Source organism: Borostomias antarcticus (assembly GCF_949987555.1).
Source record: "Borostomias antarcticus genome assembly, chromosome: 14".
In the NCBI taxonomy this organism is placed as follows: Eukaryota; Metazoa; Chordata; class Actinopteri; order Stomiiformes; family Stomiidae; genus Borostomias; species Borostomias antarcticus.
Genome location: NC_140247.1, coordinates 13,873,784 through 13,891,936, shown reverse-complemented (window position 1 = coordinate 13,891,936; position 18,153 = coordinate 13,873,784). Strand labels below are relative to the sequence as shown.

Here is an 18,153-nt window from a genome sequence, read left to right as displayed (position 1 = left end):
TGACTACACTGGGTAGTGTTACTGTTGTGTTGGCCAGACGTTCAGTATCCAATTGATATGTTGTTTGAGGTCAGATATTGCTCAGATATTTTACAAAACCAAACGTTTATGAGAATTCTGATGCTTGACTCTCGTTATGGGTTCTAGCTAGTTCTGGCCCAACTATGGTAGCTATGCTAGCTCTACTTACCATGTTGTGCTATCCCTGCGGCAGACAGACTAGCTCCGTTAGCAGTGTTAGCCTAGCGACTTAAATCTGAGCAGCAAATCCGCTCAGCAGCGTCCCCGTCACCATGGGTAACCACAGCGAGGTGCAGCAGTCCTGCCAACTCCGCTGCTGCAGATCACAGCGCGGTCCGACTTTCACAATAATATCATATTGGACAAGTATATCAGCTTCAGAGCTTGATTCATTCCCAGCATTGAAAAGTAACACGTTGAATCAGTCTTCACACTTCCAATCGGACAGTCGAGTCTCGCCAGGGACAAGGCTGTTCAAACTATAAACGTGTGCATCCGTGTTTCCATTTACACAGTAGGAACCAGGCGTGTTCAAACTAAATATTTTCTTAAAAGTACGTTGAAGAACTGCTGAAGAGGAAACTGCGGCCAAAAACACTGATTTAAAAACATGCGGATTAAAGATTAGTACTTCAGTGTCTGTATTTTGCAGTGGATTGTGGGTAAAGTAGTTAGTTCACGTTTGATGCGTTTCCTGATAATGGACAGTAGGTGGCGTTTCAGGTTCAAAGCTGGTGGAGAGCTCTATTAATACATCCATGGTGGAGAGGTATGACGTTATGGCTGAAAAGTTAGCATTTCCGCCATCGTGGGGTGCAGTCCAAAATCCCTGAGAAAAACGATCATTCTGAATTTGTTAGCTATCCCTTTTTTACTAAAGTTGACATTAACTAGCCTGCCACCGTGACAGTACAGTGAACATTGTAGTTACAGTAGGAACTGCAATGCAATTACATTTCGCCTACATTAGTCATTTAACACACTTTTATTAAAAACATTTAACGTAGGTAGCCGTATCCTGGTAGCACGTCTTGGCCTGTGTGTAGAGACTGTGCACAAAGCAAGGTCCATAAAGGCCTGGTTGGGTGAGGTTGGTGTGGAAGAACTTGACTGGCCCGCACAGAGCCCTGACCTCAACCCCATCAAACACCTTTGGGATGAATTAGAATGGATATTGCGAGCTAGGCTAGGCCCTCTTGTCCAACATCAGTGTCAGACCTCACAAATGCTCTTCTGGATGAATGGGCAAAAATTCCCAGACACCCCAAAATCTCCAAAAGCCTTCCCAGAAGAGTGGAAGCTGTTATGGCTGCACAAGTGGGACCAACTCCATGTTAATACCTATGAATTTAGAATGGGATGTCATAAAAGCTCCTGTGATGTAATGTGTAGGTGGCCCAATACTTTTGTCCATATAGTGTATATTGTTACAGAACCTCTTGATAGACAAGGCTGACATCCACATGTAGTGAGATTTTTTAAACAGATGACCCAAATACAGCAGTATGTAATATCCCCATTTTATTTGTAGTGCATAGTAGACTAGATAGTAGAATGGACTACAAACAGGCAGCTTGTTCTAAACCCTCCCTCAGTTGTACTCATTAGGCAATGATAATGACACAATACAACAAATATACAAACATGTAAAACCCCTTCACACCATGCAATCTTAGAGATGCAAAACAGCATTGTGACTTCATACCAAATTAACATAATCTATTCCATGATAAACAAAAGAGAGAAACACACACAGCTGTGATTTTCAGGACATTGCACAGGTGAGATCTTCACTGACGGGGAGGGGGGGGGGGGGTGTACCTGCTCGGAGACACACTTGGAACCAGCTATAGTACCATGTGCTCCAGGGACACTGTAGTGTTTCAAGTGACCCTGGAGACCTGGGCGACCCTGCGAGGGTCAGGGTTACCGTTTCTAGTCAGGGCTCAGACGAACGTATCTACACCTCACCTAACAATGATATCATATTATAGCTTACACTTCTGTATTACAGCGTTCAGTAGCTTGGTAAGTACCGGTAAATCTCTGCATAAGGAACAAACATACAGCAGAGGACAATAATATACAGCTGAGAACAGAAACAATAAAAATTCAAGGTTCAGACTGAGTTCCCTGGTAGAGCAGAGGACCCTGATCTGTGAGGGACCTCCTAGCTCACAGCCAGGCTAAAGTGGGGAGTGCCGTTACACAAACATACTAAACCACCTGTTTCTCTCTCTCTCTTTAGAAGACAAGACGGAGAAAGTACAAATAAAATAGAATAAAAAGTCATCTGGAGGCGTGTCTTAGTATTTCATTTAAAATTCATTCATGAAAAGAGACACCGGCTTGCTGAGCTGTTCGCATGGTCACATGACTGACGGAGCCAGTGTTACCGTAGCGACCACCAGGAACTGCTGAGACACTGAGACGAAGGTCCCATCTCCTCTCCAGACTGCTGTCTGGGTCACACCAGTCTGTCACAGGACCAGAACCTGGACCAGAACCAGGACCAGAACCGGGACCAGGACCAGGACCAGGGAGAACAGAAGTGCTTTTGTGTTCTGTATCGGCTGCAGAATGTGAAGCTTAGATCAATCAAACTAAGTCAAAACAACGAGAAGGAACACTACAAACACCTAATAATACATCTCCCAGCTAAATATATGACCTCCCAGCTGGGCTCCTTCATCAAACAAAATCAAACTCACAAATCAAAAATAGCGAAATCAGGTAGTGGATTCAGCAGAGAACATTCTAAAGCTTCTGTAATACAACACAGATACTGATGAGAACATGGGTCCTTCAGACTGCTGGCCTGAGCCAACATAAGTCCACTTCACACAAGACTCAGCCTCCACACACACACACACATCTACACACATACGCACGCACGCACACATACACAAATTTCATGAGTTGTACATACTGTGGCCTCATTGACACTTAAGATAAAAAACAAAACTACATATCCCAGCAGTGGGCGGGAGAGGAGGAAGGCGAGGATCCATTTAAAGTACCAGAGGAAGCCCAACCCCCCCTTTTGGCCCCTCCCCTGACCCCCACCCTTCCCTCTCTGCTCCTCCCCGGGCCCCGCCCACGCCACGGTTGTCATGGTAACCGCACCTACTAAACCCTAAGAAAACAATAAAACACATACAGGTTAAAAGGTCAGCTCGAGAGAAGCCGTGAGGACAGAGACAGAGAGAGTAAAGCTCCAGCTCTCCAGCAGTCTGGAGGTGCACTACTGCCGGCGACCAGCAGGGGGTGGTGCCAGAGAGAGGAGACGCTGGCTCCTGTCAAGGCCTCTTCGGAGCGGGGAGAGAGAAAAGTGCAGTCCAGTCCAGAGTCAACCAGCTCTCTGGTCCTCTCTCCACCCTGATCCCCCCCCTGGTGCTAGGGGGTCTTATCTGGGCTGGAGCCGGGCAGACAGGCCCCTCCTGGCGTGGGTGGACTGTCTCTGCTGGGCCAGGAAGGACTGGGCCTGGCCTGGGGGGCCCGAACGCTCCCCAATCACCTTCTGCTGCAGGGCCATACCCTGGAGAGAGGGACACAGAGACAGAGAGGGTGGAGGGCCAGAGGGAGAGAGGGAGAGAGACAAACAGTGGGAGAGGGGGAGGGAGAGAGAGAGAGAGAGAGAGAGAGAGAGAGAAAGGGAAGATAGGATGAAAGAGAGACATTAGGTTGATATCAATCGATAGAAGCAGAGCCAGACCAGGTCTCAGGTCAGCGTGCAGCAGCAGCCTGTATACATAACCTGACACACACACACAAACACACACACACCCATCCACCCACCCACACACACAGGTAGGTCTGATAACATCCACACAGCAGACACACACAGAGAGGTAGGCGTTTTAATCTGCGTATACAACGGCCACAAGACGCTGCTTTTAAAACCTCTGTCTCTTGCCACAAGTCCTTCCATAAGATTTGACTTCATGCTAAAAACGAAAGTTTAACATTTTTAATTGGCAGTCACGGCTGAAACAATCAAATTTCTTTCTAAAACAGTTTAAAACGGTGTGTGCAATGTGATGTTGAATGTGTGTGGTGTTTCAGGGTTAGGGTCAGGGGTTAAGGTTAGGGTCCTGCTCACCATGTTGTACCAGGCACTGATGATCAGCCTCTCCTCCTGGTCATGTCTGGACCGGCTCCTCTCATAGTCATGCTGCGTACACACACACACCCGCACACACACACACACACCCGCACACACACACACACACATAGAAGAGGAACATGTTGTCATGCATGGTGTGTATGGGTAGGTCCAAGGCACTCCAACACAATGCATCTTTACAAACACACACTGGGAACACACACACACACACACACACACACACACACACACGCACACGCACACGCACACGCACACTCTCTCTCTCTGTCCTTCCCTCCTGTTCTCACCTCCAGGTGCTGGATCTTTCGGTCTTTCTCAGTCAGCTGGTTCTTCAGGGCCTGAAGTTCAGGGGTCACCATCTGGGGCTGCTGCTTGGGATCCAGGGTCTTGATCACCTGCACACACACACCTGTTTTCTGAGAGGGACCTAGACACAGAATGTGTATCCACTATGTGATGTGTATTTGTGTGTGTGTTTGTGTGTGTGTGTGTGTATATATGTGTGTGTGTGTGTGTGTGTGTTAGGGTTAGCATTAGGGCTACTGACCGTCCTGGCCTTCTCTACGTAGCGTTTATAACGATCCTCCATCAGCTTCATGTCCTGATCCTTCTTCTTCAGGATCTCCTGCAGCTCATCGATCTTCTTAGACACTGAGAGAAGGAGGGGTCAGTACAGCCACTGAGGGGGTCAGAAGAACCACTGAGGGGGTCAGAAGAAGGGTTAGAAGAAGAACCACTGTGAGGGAGGGGGGGGGGGGGGGGGGGACTGAAGAACCACTGTGGTGGAGGGGGTGGGGGGGTCAGAAGAACCACTGTGTGTGTGAGTGGGGGGGGGGGGGGGGGGCTCAGAAGAACAACTGTGGGGGAGGGGGGGTCAGAAGAACCATATGAAGGGGAGGAGAGAGGATGGGGGCATGAGGCAAGGTGTGGGAGGAGCTTACTGTTTCCGTCCACTTTGGGCTCCAGGTCGTCAATCACCTCTCTCTTCTTCTGCAGGTCTGAGTGAGCCTCGTGCAGCTTCTCTCTGGGAGGACCACAGAAGAACAACATGGAACACTGCCTCTCTAGGCCACGTCAGATAAAACTAATAGTACTTTGCTCATGGGCACAATGGCAGGCCGGGCCAGGCCCTTTGACACTATGCCTACCATTATGCCCTTGAGCAAAGTGCGTAACCCCAACAATAGATCAAATCATTATCACTTTGGATAAAAATGTCTACTAAATGACCAAATTGTAATCGGACAACAGTAGTATTAGTAGTGTTCTACTCACAGGTGTACTAATAATAAACAGTAGATTAAGATTGTGGTTTATATTCAATATATCTAACAGTAATGGTAGTATGAGCCTGTGGTTTATAACTAGTTTATAACAGTAGTATTAATGTTCTACTCACAGATGCTCCTCCAGCTTCTTCTTCAGCAGGGAAGACTGGGGGGCAGAAACTAGCATGAAGACATACTTCACAACATGATACACACACACACACACACCATCTATCACACACAAACACACAGACACACACGCAAACACTTTGCACACATTTCGAGTTGACAAATCAGAAGCCAGGCAGGCAGATGTGGGCCGTACTTACGATGGCCTGATTGGTCAGATTGTGGGTCGGTGGGCAGGCAGAGAGAGACAGACAGACAGACAGGTTAATGGTGAAGCACCACAGCAAACTGGTTAAAGCGCCCCCACAAACACCCTCCAAGAGAACAATCACAACAACACAACAGTCCTGAAGAGCCCAGAACCTTCTAGAAGACTAATACCGATGTCCTCTATAACATCCAGTCATGAATGGTCTGGTTAGGGTTCTGGCACTGACCAAGCCTCTCTCCAGGACTGAACACCAACCAGCACCACCAGGACACATGACTGACACACTGAGACCTGGCTGATTCACACAGCATGATTGGTCACTGACAGGTCTGATCTGAACATACTCTTGTTTGATTGGTGAGGACTACAGAGGAGCAGGAGGGTGAGGAAGAGGAGGAGGAGGCGGTTAAGGAGGAGGAGGACGTGGAGGGAGGAGGTGGAGGAGAGGAAGAGGAGAAAGAGGAAGAGGAGGAGGTGCAGGAGGAAGAGGCAAAGGAGGGTGAGGAGGAAGGTGAGGAAGAAGAGGGGGAGGAGGGGTATGTGGAGGGGGGGGGAGGTGGAGGAGGTAGAGGAAGAGGAGGATGGGGAGGAGGTGCAGGAGGAAGAGGCAAAGGAGGAAGGTGAGGAAGAAGAGGGGGAGGAGGGGTGTGTGGAGGGGGGGGGGGGGGGTTGGAGGAGGTAGAGGAAGAGGAGGATGGGGAGGAGGTGCAGGAGGAAGAGGCAAAGGAGGAAGGTGAGGAAGAAGAGGGGGAGGAGGGGTGTGTGGAGGGGGGGGGGGGGGGGTTGGAGGAGGTAGAGGAGGAGGTTGGGGAGGAGGCTGTGTCCACTCACATCCTCAGCCTTGCTGCCCTGCTCCTGTAGAGCTTTCTGGAGCTCCTCCACCTGACAACGAAGATCACTGATCTGCTGCTGGTTCAACCTGGGGAGAGGAGGGGGGCGGGGAGAGAGAGGAGGAGTGAGAAGGAGAGAGAGGGAGAGAGAGAGGGAGGAAGAGAGAGGGAGAGAGAGAGGGAGAGAGAGAGGGAAAGAGGGGGAGAAGGAGGGAGAGACAGGGAGAAGGAGAGAGAGGGGAAGAGAGGGAGAAGAAGAGAGAGATGGAAAGAGCGAGGGTCAGTCTGTGTTTGATGTCCACTAGAAGCAGATTCAGCTCTAGTTGGTCTGCGACCGCCACCTGTTCTGGTTAGGGTTAGGGTGAGACACACCTGTTCTGGTTAGGGTTAGGGTTAGGTTAGGGTCAGGGTGAGACACACCTGTTCTGGGTCTCCAGTGTGTTCTGGCTGCGCTGAGCGTCCTCCAGCTGACCCTGCACCTCCACCAGCCTCTGTCTGGACGTCTCCTCCTGGACACACAGGGCCTTGTTCTCCCTCTGCAGACGCACCACCGTCTCCCTGGGGGAGGGAGGGAGGGGGGAGGAGGGAGGGGAGACGCTTAGAAGAGAACCACACCGCGGTCTGCACAATAAATACAGTAGTAAAATAGTTTACAAGTAATACATTATTATATTATTTATTGCCCCACATTTAGTGTGGTTAGCCTGCATCTTTAGGTTGCTGGATGGTATCTTGTAGAAGGGGGTGGTTTTAATGAGGCAGATATAGTTGTGGTAGACCTACAGATCGTTTTCGGCAGTCAAAAGATAGGCTACTCAAAACTCAAAGATAGCTAGTCAGATTTCGCCAGGGAGTCGGAATTCAGCCCAGCATCTGTGCTTACTTGTGTCAATTTGAGGATTTATTGCGACTATAAATTACAAATAATCAAAATTTCAAATTAGAGCCAAGACCTGTGTGAATTTCATCCCATAGTAGGGCTGTTTTTTTGAGTTCCTGTGTAATCAAATCAAATCAAACTTTATTTGTATAGTGCATTCCATACACAGAGGCAACACAATGCGCTTTGTAATCTAACATGACCAGTGCGTCATCAGGTATAGACACACCTTCAAGCAGGACTGCCTTATTATGAGAATGCAAATCAATCACATAAATGTCCAATCAACTCTCACTGATCCACCCCAGCGAGTGACATCAATTAGCGCGTCAAAATCGGCGTTCAATTGATGTCATTCTTTTTCCATCAATCATGTTGCAGAAACTTTAAGATGTGCATCTATTTTGAGCAAATTACCTTCATAATGGGAAAAGGGCTATAGAGGCCTACACACTATGCGCCTGCACACACACCACATACGCACGCACGCACGCACGCACGCACACTCAATCCACGTACTTCAACTCAGTGGGCATGATCTCAGCTGCCAGGCTTCCCACAGTTTCCGAGTTCTGCTGGACTTGAGCACACCTCAGCTCATCGTTGGTCTCTCTCAGGGTGTCTCTCTCTGAGACCAGGCGCTGGGGACACAGGACAGCCAATCACAACACAGAACACCTCTGACACCCATCAAACACGCGTGTCAAAGCCTGTTGCACTTTTTCCAAGTAAACGTGTCATCATGTCGGAAACCGTACGTCGAACGTGCCTCAGGTGCTCCTCCTCCTCCCTCTCCACCACCCCTCCCCTTCATCCCCTCCTCCCCTCCTCCTCACCTCCTTCTCCTCCACCAGAGCGTCATACTTGTCATGCAGGTTCTTGTACTCAAACTGCCACTTCTCAGCTTTCAGGGCCTCAGCGGAGTGCTTGGACAGCAGCTCATGAACCTGAGGGGAAAGAGACAGTCAGCCAGTAACCCTAGTAACCCTAACCTGAGGAGTGTCTTGTAGATGCCCCCCCTCCTCACCTGTCTCTTATAGATGCCCCCCTCCTCACCTGTCTCTTATAGATGTCCCCCCTCCTCACCTGTCTCTTATAGATGCCCCCCCTCCTCACCTGTCTCTTATAGATGTCCCCCCTCCTCACCTGTCTCTTATAGATGCCCCCCCCCTCCTCACAGGCCTCTTATAGATGTCCCCGCCTCCTCACCTGTCTCTTATAGATGTCCCCCCTCCTCACCTGTCTCTTATAGATGTCTCCCCTCCTCACCTGTCTCTAATAGATGTCCCCGCTTCCTTACCTGTCTCTTATAGATGTCCCCTCCTCACCTCTCTCTTATAGATGTCCCCCCTCCTCACCTGTCTCTTGTAGGTGTCCAGCTGGTTGCGGACAGCGTTGGCCCTGCGTTGCTCCTCCTCCAGCTCGCAGGTGCGCTGCATGTAGACGGTGTTTCTCTCCTCCAGGAGGCGCACCTGTCTCCGCAGGTCCCCCAGGTCCTCCAGCTTCTTCTTGTAGGTCTCCACCATCGCCTCCAGACGACTCACCCGGTCCGACGAGTGTCTGGGGGGGGAGATGATCCTGGTGCTGAGGTTGTCCCTCTAGGTGTCCCTCTAGATGTCCCACTAGTCTCTCCTCAGGATGCCCCTCTAGTCTCCAGTCCCTCTTACATGGCTCTCTAGATTTCCTTCTAGTCTCTCCTGACGATGTCCTTCTAGATGTCCCTCTAGTCTCTCCTGACGATGTCCTTCTAGATGTCCCTCTAGTCTCTCCTGACGATGTCCTTCTAGATGTCCTTCTAGTCTCTCCTGATGATGTCCCTCTAGTCTCTCCTGACAATTTCCTTTTAGATGTCCCTCTAGTCTCTCCCGAGGATGTCCCTCTAGACCTCTCTAGTCTCTCTCCCGAGGATGTCCCTCTAGTCTCTCTCCCGAGGATGTCCCTCTAGATCTCTCCAGTCTCTCCTGAGGATGTCCCTCTAGTCTCTCTTGACGATGTCCCTCTAGCTCACCTCAGGATGTCTCTGTATGTCCTTCTATCCTCTGTACCTGAGGATGTCCATCTCATCTTTGAGGGTCTGGGCCTCCTCTGCCAGGCTGGTCAGCTCCTCGTTGCGATGCTGCAGGTCCACCACCTCTCTCTCCAGGACGTCCGCACGCACACGCATGTCATCACGGCTGTTCTCCAGTCTGGGGAACACACACACACACACACACATACATACAAATTCGTTGTGGACTGATTTGTACAATAAAATGGCTTGAAAAAAGTACTTTTTACTACTTTTTTTCACTCTTAAAAATTCAACTGCGCAATGTGATTATTGATTATAAGATGTTACTGGAGGACGGATGTGTGAGGGATTGTGGGACCTGTAGTTCTCTTCCTGTAGCTGCTCCATCTGGCTCTGCAGCAGCAGCAGCTTCTTCCTGGTGATGGTGGTGGAGGCGTCCTGTGGCTCACAGCCCGTCAGGCGCTCCCGCAGGGTACGAACCTCCGCCTGCGCTGAGGACCGCTCCTCTAGGGCAGCAGACAGCTGAGGGAAAGAGACACGGTACTGAACCCTGACCCGTCATAATACTGACCCCCTAACCCAACACTGAACTGGAGCAACAGAGACAGGGGGGGAGGAGGAGAAAGGGGAACAAACAGAAGCCACCGTAAATGCTGATCACAGATAAAAATAAAAATAAAATAAATCACACCTTCTCTCCGGAGCTCTGAGCACACACTGTGAAACGGGTTTCACACACTCGGCTGGAAACAAGCTGCACCACATTTGACTAACGACCAAGGAGAAGCTGACACACACTTACAGCAGCAGGCTCATATCACACGCGACACATGCTCTGACACTTCTATTCATGCGGTGGAGCAGAGCAGAGGCAGAGCAGAGCAGAGCAGAGGCAGAGCAGAGCAGAGCAGAGCAGAGCAGAGCAGAGGCAGAGCAGAGCAGAGCAGAGCAGAGCAGAGCAGAGGCAGAGCAGAGCAGAGCAGAGCAGAGCAGAGGCAGAGCAAAGCAGAGCAGAGCAGAGCAGAGCAGAGGCAGAGCAAAGCAGAGGCAGAGCAAAGCAGAGGCAGAGCAGAGCAGAGCAGAGCAGAGCAGAGCAGAGCAGAGGCAGAGCAGAGCAGAGCCAGCCAGTCAGCTGCTGAGCCCTGGTCCCAGGGGGCTGGAGCTGGGAGAACGGAGTGCTTGTTGACGTGCGTCCAAGGTTAGAGTCAGAGAGACAGACAGAGATCCAAGAGACACAGTCATGGACAACGCACACAGACAGATAGAAAGACATGGAGGGAGAGAGAAAGAGACAAGGAGAGACAGAGACAGAAGGAGACAGAGGCAGACAGAGGGAAGAAGAGAGAGGGAGAGAGAGAGGGGGGGGGGGGGGTCTTGCAGGTTACAGTCCATGGAGAGCATGTAGCAGCCTGGAGGCCGAGGGTGGGTGACAGAGAGCGTGTCATGAGCTGGTCACATGGGCGGGGTCAGGCACTAGGCAGGCTGGCATTCCAGGATGAGGGGGGGGGGGGGGGGGGGATACTTACCCAGCAGGCTGTTCTCCATGAATACAGCACTGAGCCCTACACTGAACTTAAGGGACAAACAGCTGGCTTTAGCATGGCGCTACACGCAAGGTTAAGAGCCAATACGAAGCCGATGACGAAGTCTCAACTATGAACAAGTATACACTAACTGAAGTATATCAGTACTGAAGTATAGTGGTGGTCTTGAACTATAAACAAGTATACACTAACTGAAGTATATCAGCACTGAAGTATACACTAACTGAAGTATATCAGTACTGAAGTATGCACTAACTGAAGTATATCAGTACTTAAGTATACACTAACTGAAGTATATCAGTACTGAAGTATAGCGGTGGTCTTGAACTATAAACAAGTATACACTAACTGAAGTACATCAGTACTGAAGTATACACTAACTGAAGTATATCAGTAAATGTGATGTGATTATAGGCTATGAACAGTCGGGTTTTCAGCCTGGGTTGAAATCAGTGTCTGATCAGTGACAACATGATGAGCAGCTTCGACACCAACACAGCTATGGGCAGCAGCCAACACCAGGGGCTCTGCCAGGCTGGTCACTCAACACTCAGAGAACACACACACACAAGCTGGTCACTCAAGAGCACACACACACACACACACACACACAAGCTGGTCACTCAAGAGCACACACACAAAAGCTGGTCACTCTGGCCACACTCAGCATGCAGACAGCAGAGGAGTTCACACTCTCAGATACTTAGAGCGCCGTTGATTTATTTAGTTTACACTAAACAGGAAAAGCTTATACGACTCCAAAGGCATTGAACAGAGAGAGCTAAACCAAGCCTTCCAGCAAACGAACTACCCGTTCCCACCCGGGTTTGCTGCCCCGTGTACTCAACCAAGCTTACCTGGTGCTCCAGGTCTCTGCAGCGCTTGCTCAGGTCGTCCTTCTCCTCCAGCTCCTCACTCAGAAAGTAGTACTTCCTGGACTGGAGGAGACAGGAGCACAGGGAGACTTGGACAAGGCCGGGAACCACAGAGGAAACACAGCAGAAGGGGGTTGGGGTGCGTGTCTACCGGCCAACTGTGTTTTAGAGCTGCCGCTGTTTTCTCATTGTTTACATTGGGTAATGAGCTCTAGAGCGCTATAGAGACGAGAGCTGTGTTCCAAGAGCTTTTTAGCGCTATAGCTCCTTGGGCTCTAGGCTTTTGTTTCAGTTGCTAAAAAGTAAACTTTTTAGGCTTAAGTGCAGGCTGTGAAAAGGCTGTAAAAGGCTGTTTTGATGACGCGGGCGATCGCATTTTTGACAAGACTGCAAAGACAGTGAACGTTACCACGAACTAACATTAGCTAGTAGGGGCTCTTGACATGATATTGGGTTCACAATATCGATACGGTACGATACTGTAACAATATTTTTTAACAAAACTTGAATGATAAATATATGACTTGAAAAATAGTGTTTTATTCGAAAGACAGAATGCAAAACAATGTTCCATTCCATTTTGCATTGTAGCTGATCTGCATTCTCTCGTCTTTTTCGGTGCTTTATTTGAACAGACAAGGGTGTGAGTTAGCTAGTTATCTTAACTTAATCTGCAGTTGCAAAAACACAACACTCTGTGCTAATGTGAGCTGTCGGTAGCCTAGCCAGTCAACTAACTTTCCCAGTGCGCTCTAGAGTTAGGGTTGGTAATGATATGTGGGTGGGTTAATGATATGTGTGTTAGGGTTAGGTTTGGTAATGATATGTGGTTGAGTTAAGGTTAGAGTTAGGGATGCAGACAGCAGCTCTTACCTGGTAGTCAAAATCCCCATAGGTCTCTGGACTTCCAGGTTCAGACGGCTCCTTGGCTAGCAGCTACACCGAGAACAGCAACAAGACAGAAGCAACACCGTCAGCGTCTGGTTCAGTCGCCAGGAAGACAGATCACATGGTCAGAGCAGAGGGCCAGAGGACATTAAGTCATCTATTCATGTTTTACAGTCAGATCGGTCCTGACCGAAGATGTACATGGTGTTTTCCTGCGGGCAGGGCTGAATCTTCATGTTTTCTAAGGCAGTACTGTCCTGACCGTACATGGTGTCTCACTGCCAGCTGTAGGGCAGGACTGGTTTGTGACAAGCAGACAGGCGATAGGCTGATGTCACTTACTTCCTGGATGGCTGTCATGACGACATGCTGGACCGACTCCTCGAGGGTCATGATCTGCTGGATCTGCTCTGTGATTGGATGAGAGGAACAGACGCATCACACCGGAGGAGGTCCGCATGTCTACACCGACACACTGTAACTTCCTCTACGAGTCACTAGTTGCTACTTCCTGTGACCATGAGGGGCCGTAGAGGATCATCAACATCACACACATCTACTGTACCACATTAACCATCACCAGCTAGTCTCTCTGTACCACATTAACCATCACCAGCTAGTCTCTCTGTACCACATTAACCATCACCAGCTAGTCTCTTTGTACCACATTAACCATCACCAGCTAGTCTCTCTGTACCACATTAACCATCACCAGCTAGTCTCTCTGTACCACATTAACCATCACCAGCTAGTCTCTCTGTACCACATTAACCATCACCAGCTAGTCTCTCTGTACCACATTAACCATCACCAGCTAGTCTCTCTGTACCACATTAACCATCACCAGCTAATCTCTCCTACGTCGTCAGCTAGAGCCTGTCCAGTAGGGCTGGGTATCGAGTCGAATTTCAAGAATCGATTCGATTCCGATTCACAAGGTTCGGAATCGATTATCACGATTCGATTCGATATCGATTCGGTTAGTGTTACTAAAAACTTTTTTTTTTTTTTTTTGCTGTAACCTTAATTACATGACTGCCAAGTTATGCAACACATCAATACTAGGGCTGGGTATCGATACTGATTTCCAAAAATGAATGAATGAATGAATCATTGAATGAATGAACTATTCATTCCTTCATTAAATAAAAGATCGATTTTGGGATTCATGAATCGATTCTGAATCATTTGATTCAGAATCGATGAATCGATTTTTTAAACCCAGCCCTACTGTCCAGCTCTCTCCTGGGACTGAGGATTAGATTCTCTTTTCCGACTCTCATCATAATCTATGTTACAGATCAGGGACCAGTGACCATGTCTACCAGCTCATGTGATGATCCAACACTCCCCTCTCCCCCCTTCAGATGCATAGCCCCCCCCGACTGGCCTAGCGGACTGTCCATGCTGGCTGACTGACTGGCCTAGCCCCCCAGTGGGCTGCATGTTGGCTTGCTCCCAGGCGGTATGCATTACTTCACGGGCGTCACTCTGCTTTGGGCTTGCAGCCTCACCTGCACACCTTTCCTCCATCTTCAGCACTTTGTTTTTAGCTGTTGTTCGTCCTTCGCTTCTTTGTGTATACATCATAGACTAAACTACACTACACTGCTCTTCTAGCTCACCTTGCTTCTTGTATAATAAACTAAACTAAGTTAAACTAAAACTGCTCTCCCAGCTCACCTTGCTTCTTGTCACAGCTGACAGCACAGCCCAGCACCAGCTGGACCAGCTTTCCCAGCTCTGTCACGTCTCCCCCCTCCCCGATCAGATTGACCTCCGGCAGGTGGGAGTCTGCCACCTGGTGACCCAGAACCTGGTGGGGGGGATACAAAAAGAAAACCAAGTGAGATGCCAGAGACAAACAGAGAGAGGAGCTGGGTCTCACTGTTAAACAGAAGAGCAGTCTGTCTCCCCCAAGCGGTGGCCAGGAGGGTGTACGTACGTCGTGGTAGTACTCCAGCATGCTCTGCAGGATCTTCTTCAGGTTGCTGACCTGCAGGGACAAGAGCGAGCGTTAACCAGCAGCGGGAACCAACACGCTTCACAGCACCGAGATCAGGGTCACTCTCAGGGCTGGTTCAGTGCCTACCCTGAGGTCAGAGGTCAGGGTTCACTCTCAGGTTTGTGGTTCAGTACTTACCCTCAGATCAGAGGTAAATGGTAAATTGACTGCACTTATATAGCGCTTTGATCCAAAGCGCTTTACAATGGCCTCTCATTCACACATTCACACACACATTCACACACCAATGGGGGCAGCTGCCATGCAAGATGCTAGCCTGCTCATTGCGAGCAATTTTGGGTTCAGTGTCTTGCCCAAGGACACTTCAACATGTGGACAGGAGGAGGCGGGATTCAAACCACTGACCCTAGGATCATTAGACGACCTGCTCTACCACTGAGTCACAGCCGCCCCAGGGGTCAGGGTTCACTCTCAGGTCTATGGTTCAGAACCTACTCTCAGGTCAGGGTAGGGCTGCACAATTAATCGAAATCGTGATTATGACCTCCGCGATTAACTAATCGCAAAAGGCTGCAATTAATTAATTTTGCTTTGAATTGAGTGTGCTAGGACTACACGGACAAATCACAGGTGCTTATGCTGTCTGACCAATCACGTGTTCCCGCTGAGTGCGCTGTGTGCAGCAATTTCACTTAGAAGACAGATAGCAGTAGGTCAAGACCGTGACCAGTGTCACAAGAGTAACCGCAGCCGTGAGTAGTGATAAGATGAGCGAAAATGAGGTCAGTGAGTTAGTAGCAAGAAAGGGATCAACGTCCGTGATTTGGGAGCATTTTGGTTATGAAAAAGATGATGTCGCTCAAGCCCAGCAGGTCACATGCAAACTGTGCAGAGCTAAAGCTATTACTTTGAAATATTAATCGCAATTATTAATCGCAATTAGCATTTTTAAGCAAATAATCACAATTATTATCTTTTGTCATAATCGTGCAGCCCTAGGTCAGGGTCACTCTCGGTGCTCTGGTACAGCGCTGAGGTCAGAGGTTAGTAGCTACCTTGAGGCGCCAGTTGTCTCCGGTGTCCTCCTTGATCCTGCCGAGCCACGCCTTGTTGAACCAGGACGGGTCTCTGGGACAGAGAGACCAGGAGAAAGCCAGGAGAGACCAGGAGAAAGAAACCAGGGTCAGCAGACACAAAGAACATTGGTCAGAGATGTCCAGAGGGCAAGGGACCAACAAACTGGAAACGCAACAGTATTGCATTGCAGTGAACAACGACGACATTAGTGAACTGGGATCATTCATCCTCCATGGGACATGTTTCCTCTGCCACAACAAGTCATCATCAGTAGCTTCCTGGAGGCAAAATATGGAGCGAGTTACCATGGACCATTAAACTCACCCTCACACAAGATCGACTTGTTTTCTTTGGTTGGATACAAAAAGAGAAACTGTGTGTGAGTGTGTGACCCCAAGGTAAACAAACTACTACACGTGAAGTCTGAAGGTCATCTGGCTGGGACAGACAGTATCCGGAAACGGACAGGCCTTTTCACGCAAGATCACACCTGTTTGCACAAACCCACACCTTCTCGATGTGCAAGATCTCAAACAAACTCACACCCACACGACTGCTGATTGTACAGTACATAGCACGCACCGCACTCACATATCACATCACACACACTATCTATATACCTCATGTACACATTATACTTTACACACTCACTGTATATACACTGGCCGCACTCCATTTTGGATATTGCTTATATTGTACTGCTCTTTTGCACTGTCCTGTCTCATCCTTGCACCCTGTCCAATGTTGTCTTCATGTTATGCACCATTGTCCGAAGCAAATTCCTAGCATGTCGTAAAACTACATGGCAATAAACATGTCTGATTCTGACCTTCTCACCATGAAACAACACCTGAAATCTTATTTCTGCACAGATCACTGAACTGAGGGTTTTATTCAAAGTCTGTAGCCTCAAATCACATCTGTGTAAATTAGATAAGCAAATTATTCTGGGAGTAGAGGAATGACTGGACAGACGCAGACAGACTCAGGCCTCTACTACGGCTCAGGACAGACAGACAGACAGACACACACACACAGACAGATAAAAGACAGACCGACACACGGACTGGCAGACAGAGATAGGTACACAGACAGACAGGTAGACAAACCGACACACAGACAGACACATAGACAGACTCGGGGCTGTACTGCTCCTCTGGTGGAGGCATGTCTGGAGACATGATGTAAACAAAGATGGCCGGGCTCTTACATCCTGTGCAGGACGTGGGCGACGGCCACACCACTGGTCAGCTCCTGCTTGCTGCCGCATGACGGGACCTGGAACGTCTGCAGCTGTGAAAGACAAACAGGCTTCGTCACAACAACACCTGGTCTGAAGACAAGCTGGTTCTGAACACTAGCTGATGGTCATTAATACCTCCTCTTCCCTGTTCGACTGAACTTGGTTCCCAATGTGTGCCTTTTATTACTGTATAGTCAGTCTCAGTCGTGTCTTTTATTTTATTGATTGTACTGATTTACTCCGTCCTAAGGCAACTCTGTGTTGAGTGGTTCCAAAACATATAACTTATGTTAACTAACTTCCTAAAACACTACATTAACAGCTTATATTTAACACTAAGCATATTTATGGGGAAACACTCAACAATCCTGTAGCTTTCAAGAAGTGATTAGCTTGGCTTGGCCAGGAGCGGGTTAGACTACTTAAATGTAGCTTATCAGACTCGACAACGTCTTAACTAGCTGGGTATCGTTTTAAAACGGCCAAACTTTAGGTGGATTTCATATTGTTGATGTTGGACTGAAACCTCAGCTTATAAATTAGCTAATTTGGAACTTGATGCCTTGGCTTGTTCAAACTTTTGCCAGCTATTGCATAAGAAGTCAGTTGAGCTGTCAAACTAGCTCGCTGTGCTAATATGAAACTTTGCTATCTCTGTTCCCGCAAAACGAGTTAGATAACTGGGGAACAAACATAACTAGCACTAGCTATCTTATAGCTAAGTAACTTACACGGCGACTACAGTAGATATGATAGCTAGCTAGCTAGCAACATAGCTACATTTTAAGAGCCAATGGTTGTCAACGTTCAACTGGTGAGTTATATCACATTATTAATAACGCCACCTGTAGCAAAGTTTGGATGACGACACACTTCGTGCTAGTGCTAGCCAGCGAGTACTAGCTAACGTTAGCTAGCTAGCAGACAACTAACCAATGTTACGACTAAACGTACCCAATTTAGCAACGAATCACATAGTTCTGCTTTATCCAGACTCATCTTGTTTGGCCTGCTGCTGGCGGCTTGCAGTCTGGCAATGGACTCGACTCCAGACCTTCAGTCTCGAGTTTTGCTGCTAACTATC

At 48.7% G+C, this 18,153-nt stretch overlaps 2 protein-coding genes across 2 annotated transcripts in view; both read right to left on the bottom strand.

The window, feature by feature from the left end:
* Positions 1 to 3,136, bottom strand: part of fbf1 (Fas binding factor 1) — a gene marked incomplete at its 5' end in the record, with an annotated part of 19,314 nt that extends 16,178 nt beyond the window's left edge. Inside the window, one exon of the mRNA XM_084448493.1 lies at positions 3,088 to 3,136. Coding sequence (XP_084304619.1) covers positions 3,088 to 3,136 — 49 coding nt within the window. The remainder of the gene's footprint in view (positions 1 to 3,087) is intronic.
* hook2 (hook microtubule-tethering protein 2) lies at positions 3,130 to 18,153 on the bottom strand. Its single transcript, XM_084449146.1, has 21 exons — positions 18,024 to 18,153; positions 17,037 to 17,119; positions 15,805 to 15,877; positions 14,729 to 14,779; positions 14,467 to 14,599; positions 13,126 to 13,193; positions 12,769 to 12,831; positions 11,878 to 11,958; positions 9,835 to 9,998; positions 9,511 to 9,651; positions 8,824 to 9,025; positions 8,302 to 8,412; positions 7,985 to 8,106; positions 7,006 to 7,143; positions 6,587 to 6,674; positions 5,547 to 5,581; positions 5,089 to 5,171; positions 4,695 to 4,798; positions 4,435 to 4,542; positions 4,124 to 4,195; positions 3,130 to 3,559 (listed from the first exon to the last, which is right to left on the bottom strand). Exons 1-21 carry the CDS (start codon positions 18,066 to 18,068, stop codon positions 3,428 to 3,430), a joined length of 2,097 nt encoding a protein of 698 aa, XP_084305272.1. The 5' UTR covers positions 18,069 to 18,153; the 3' UTR covers positions 3,130 to 3,427.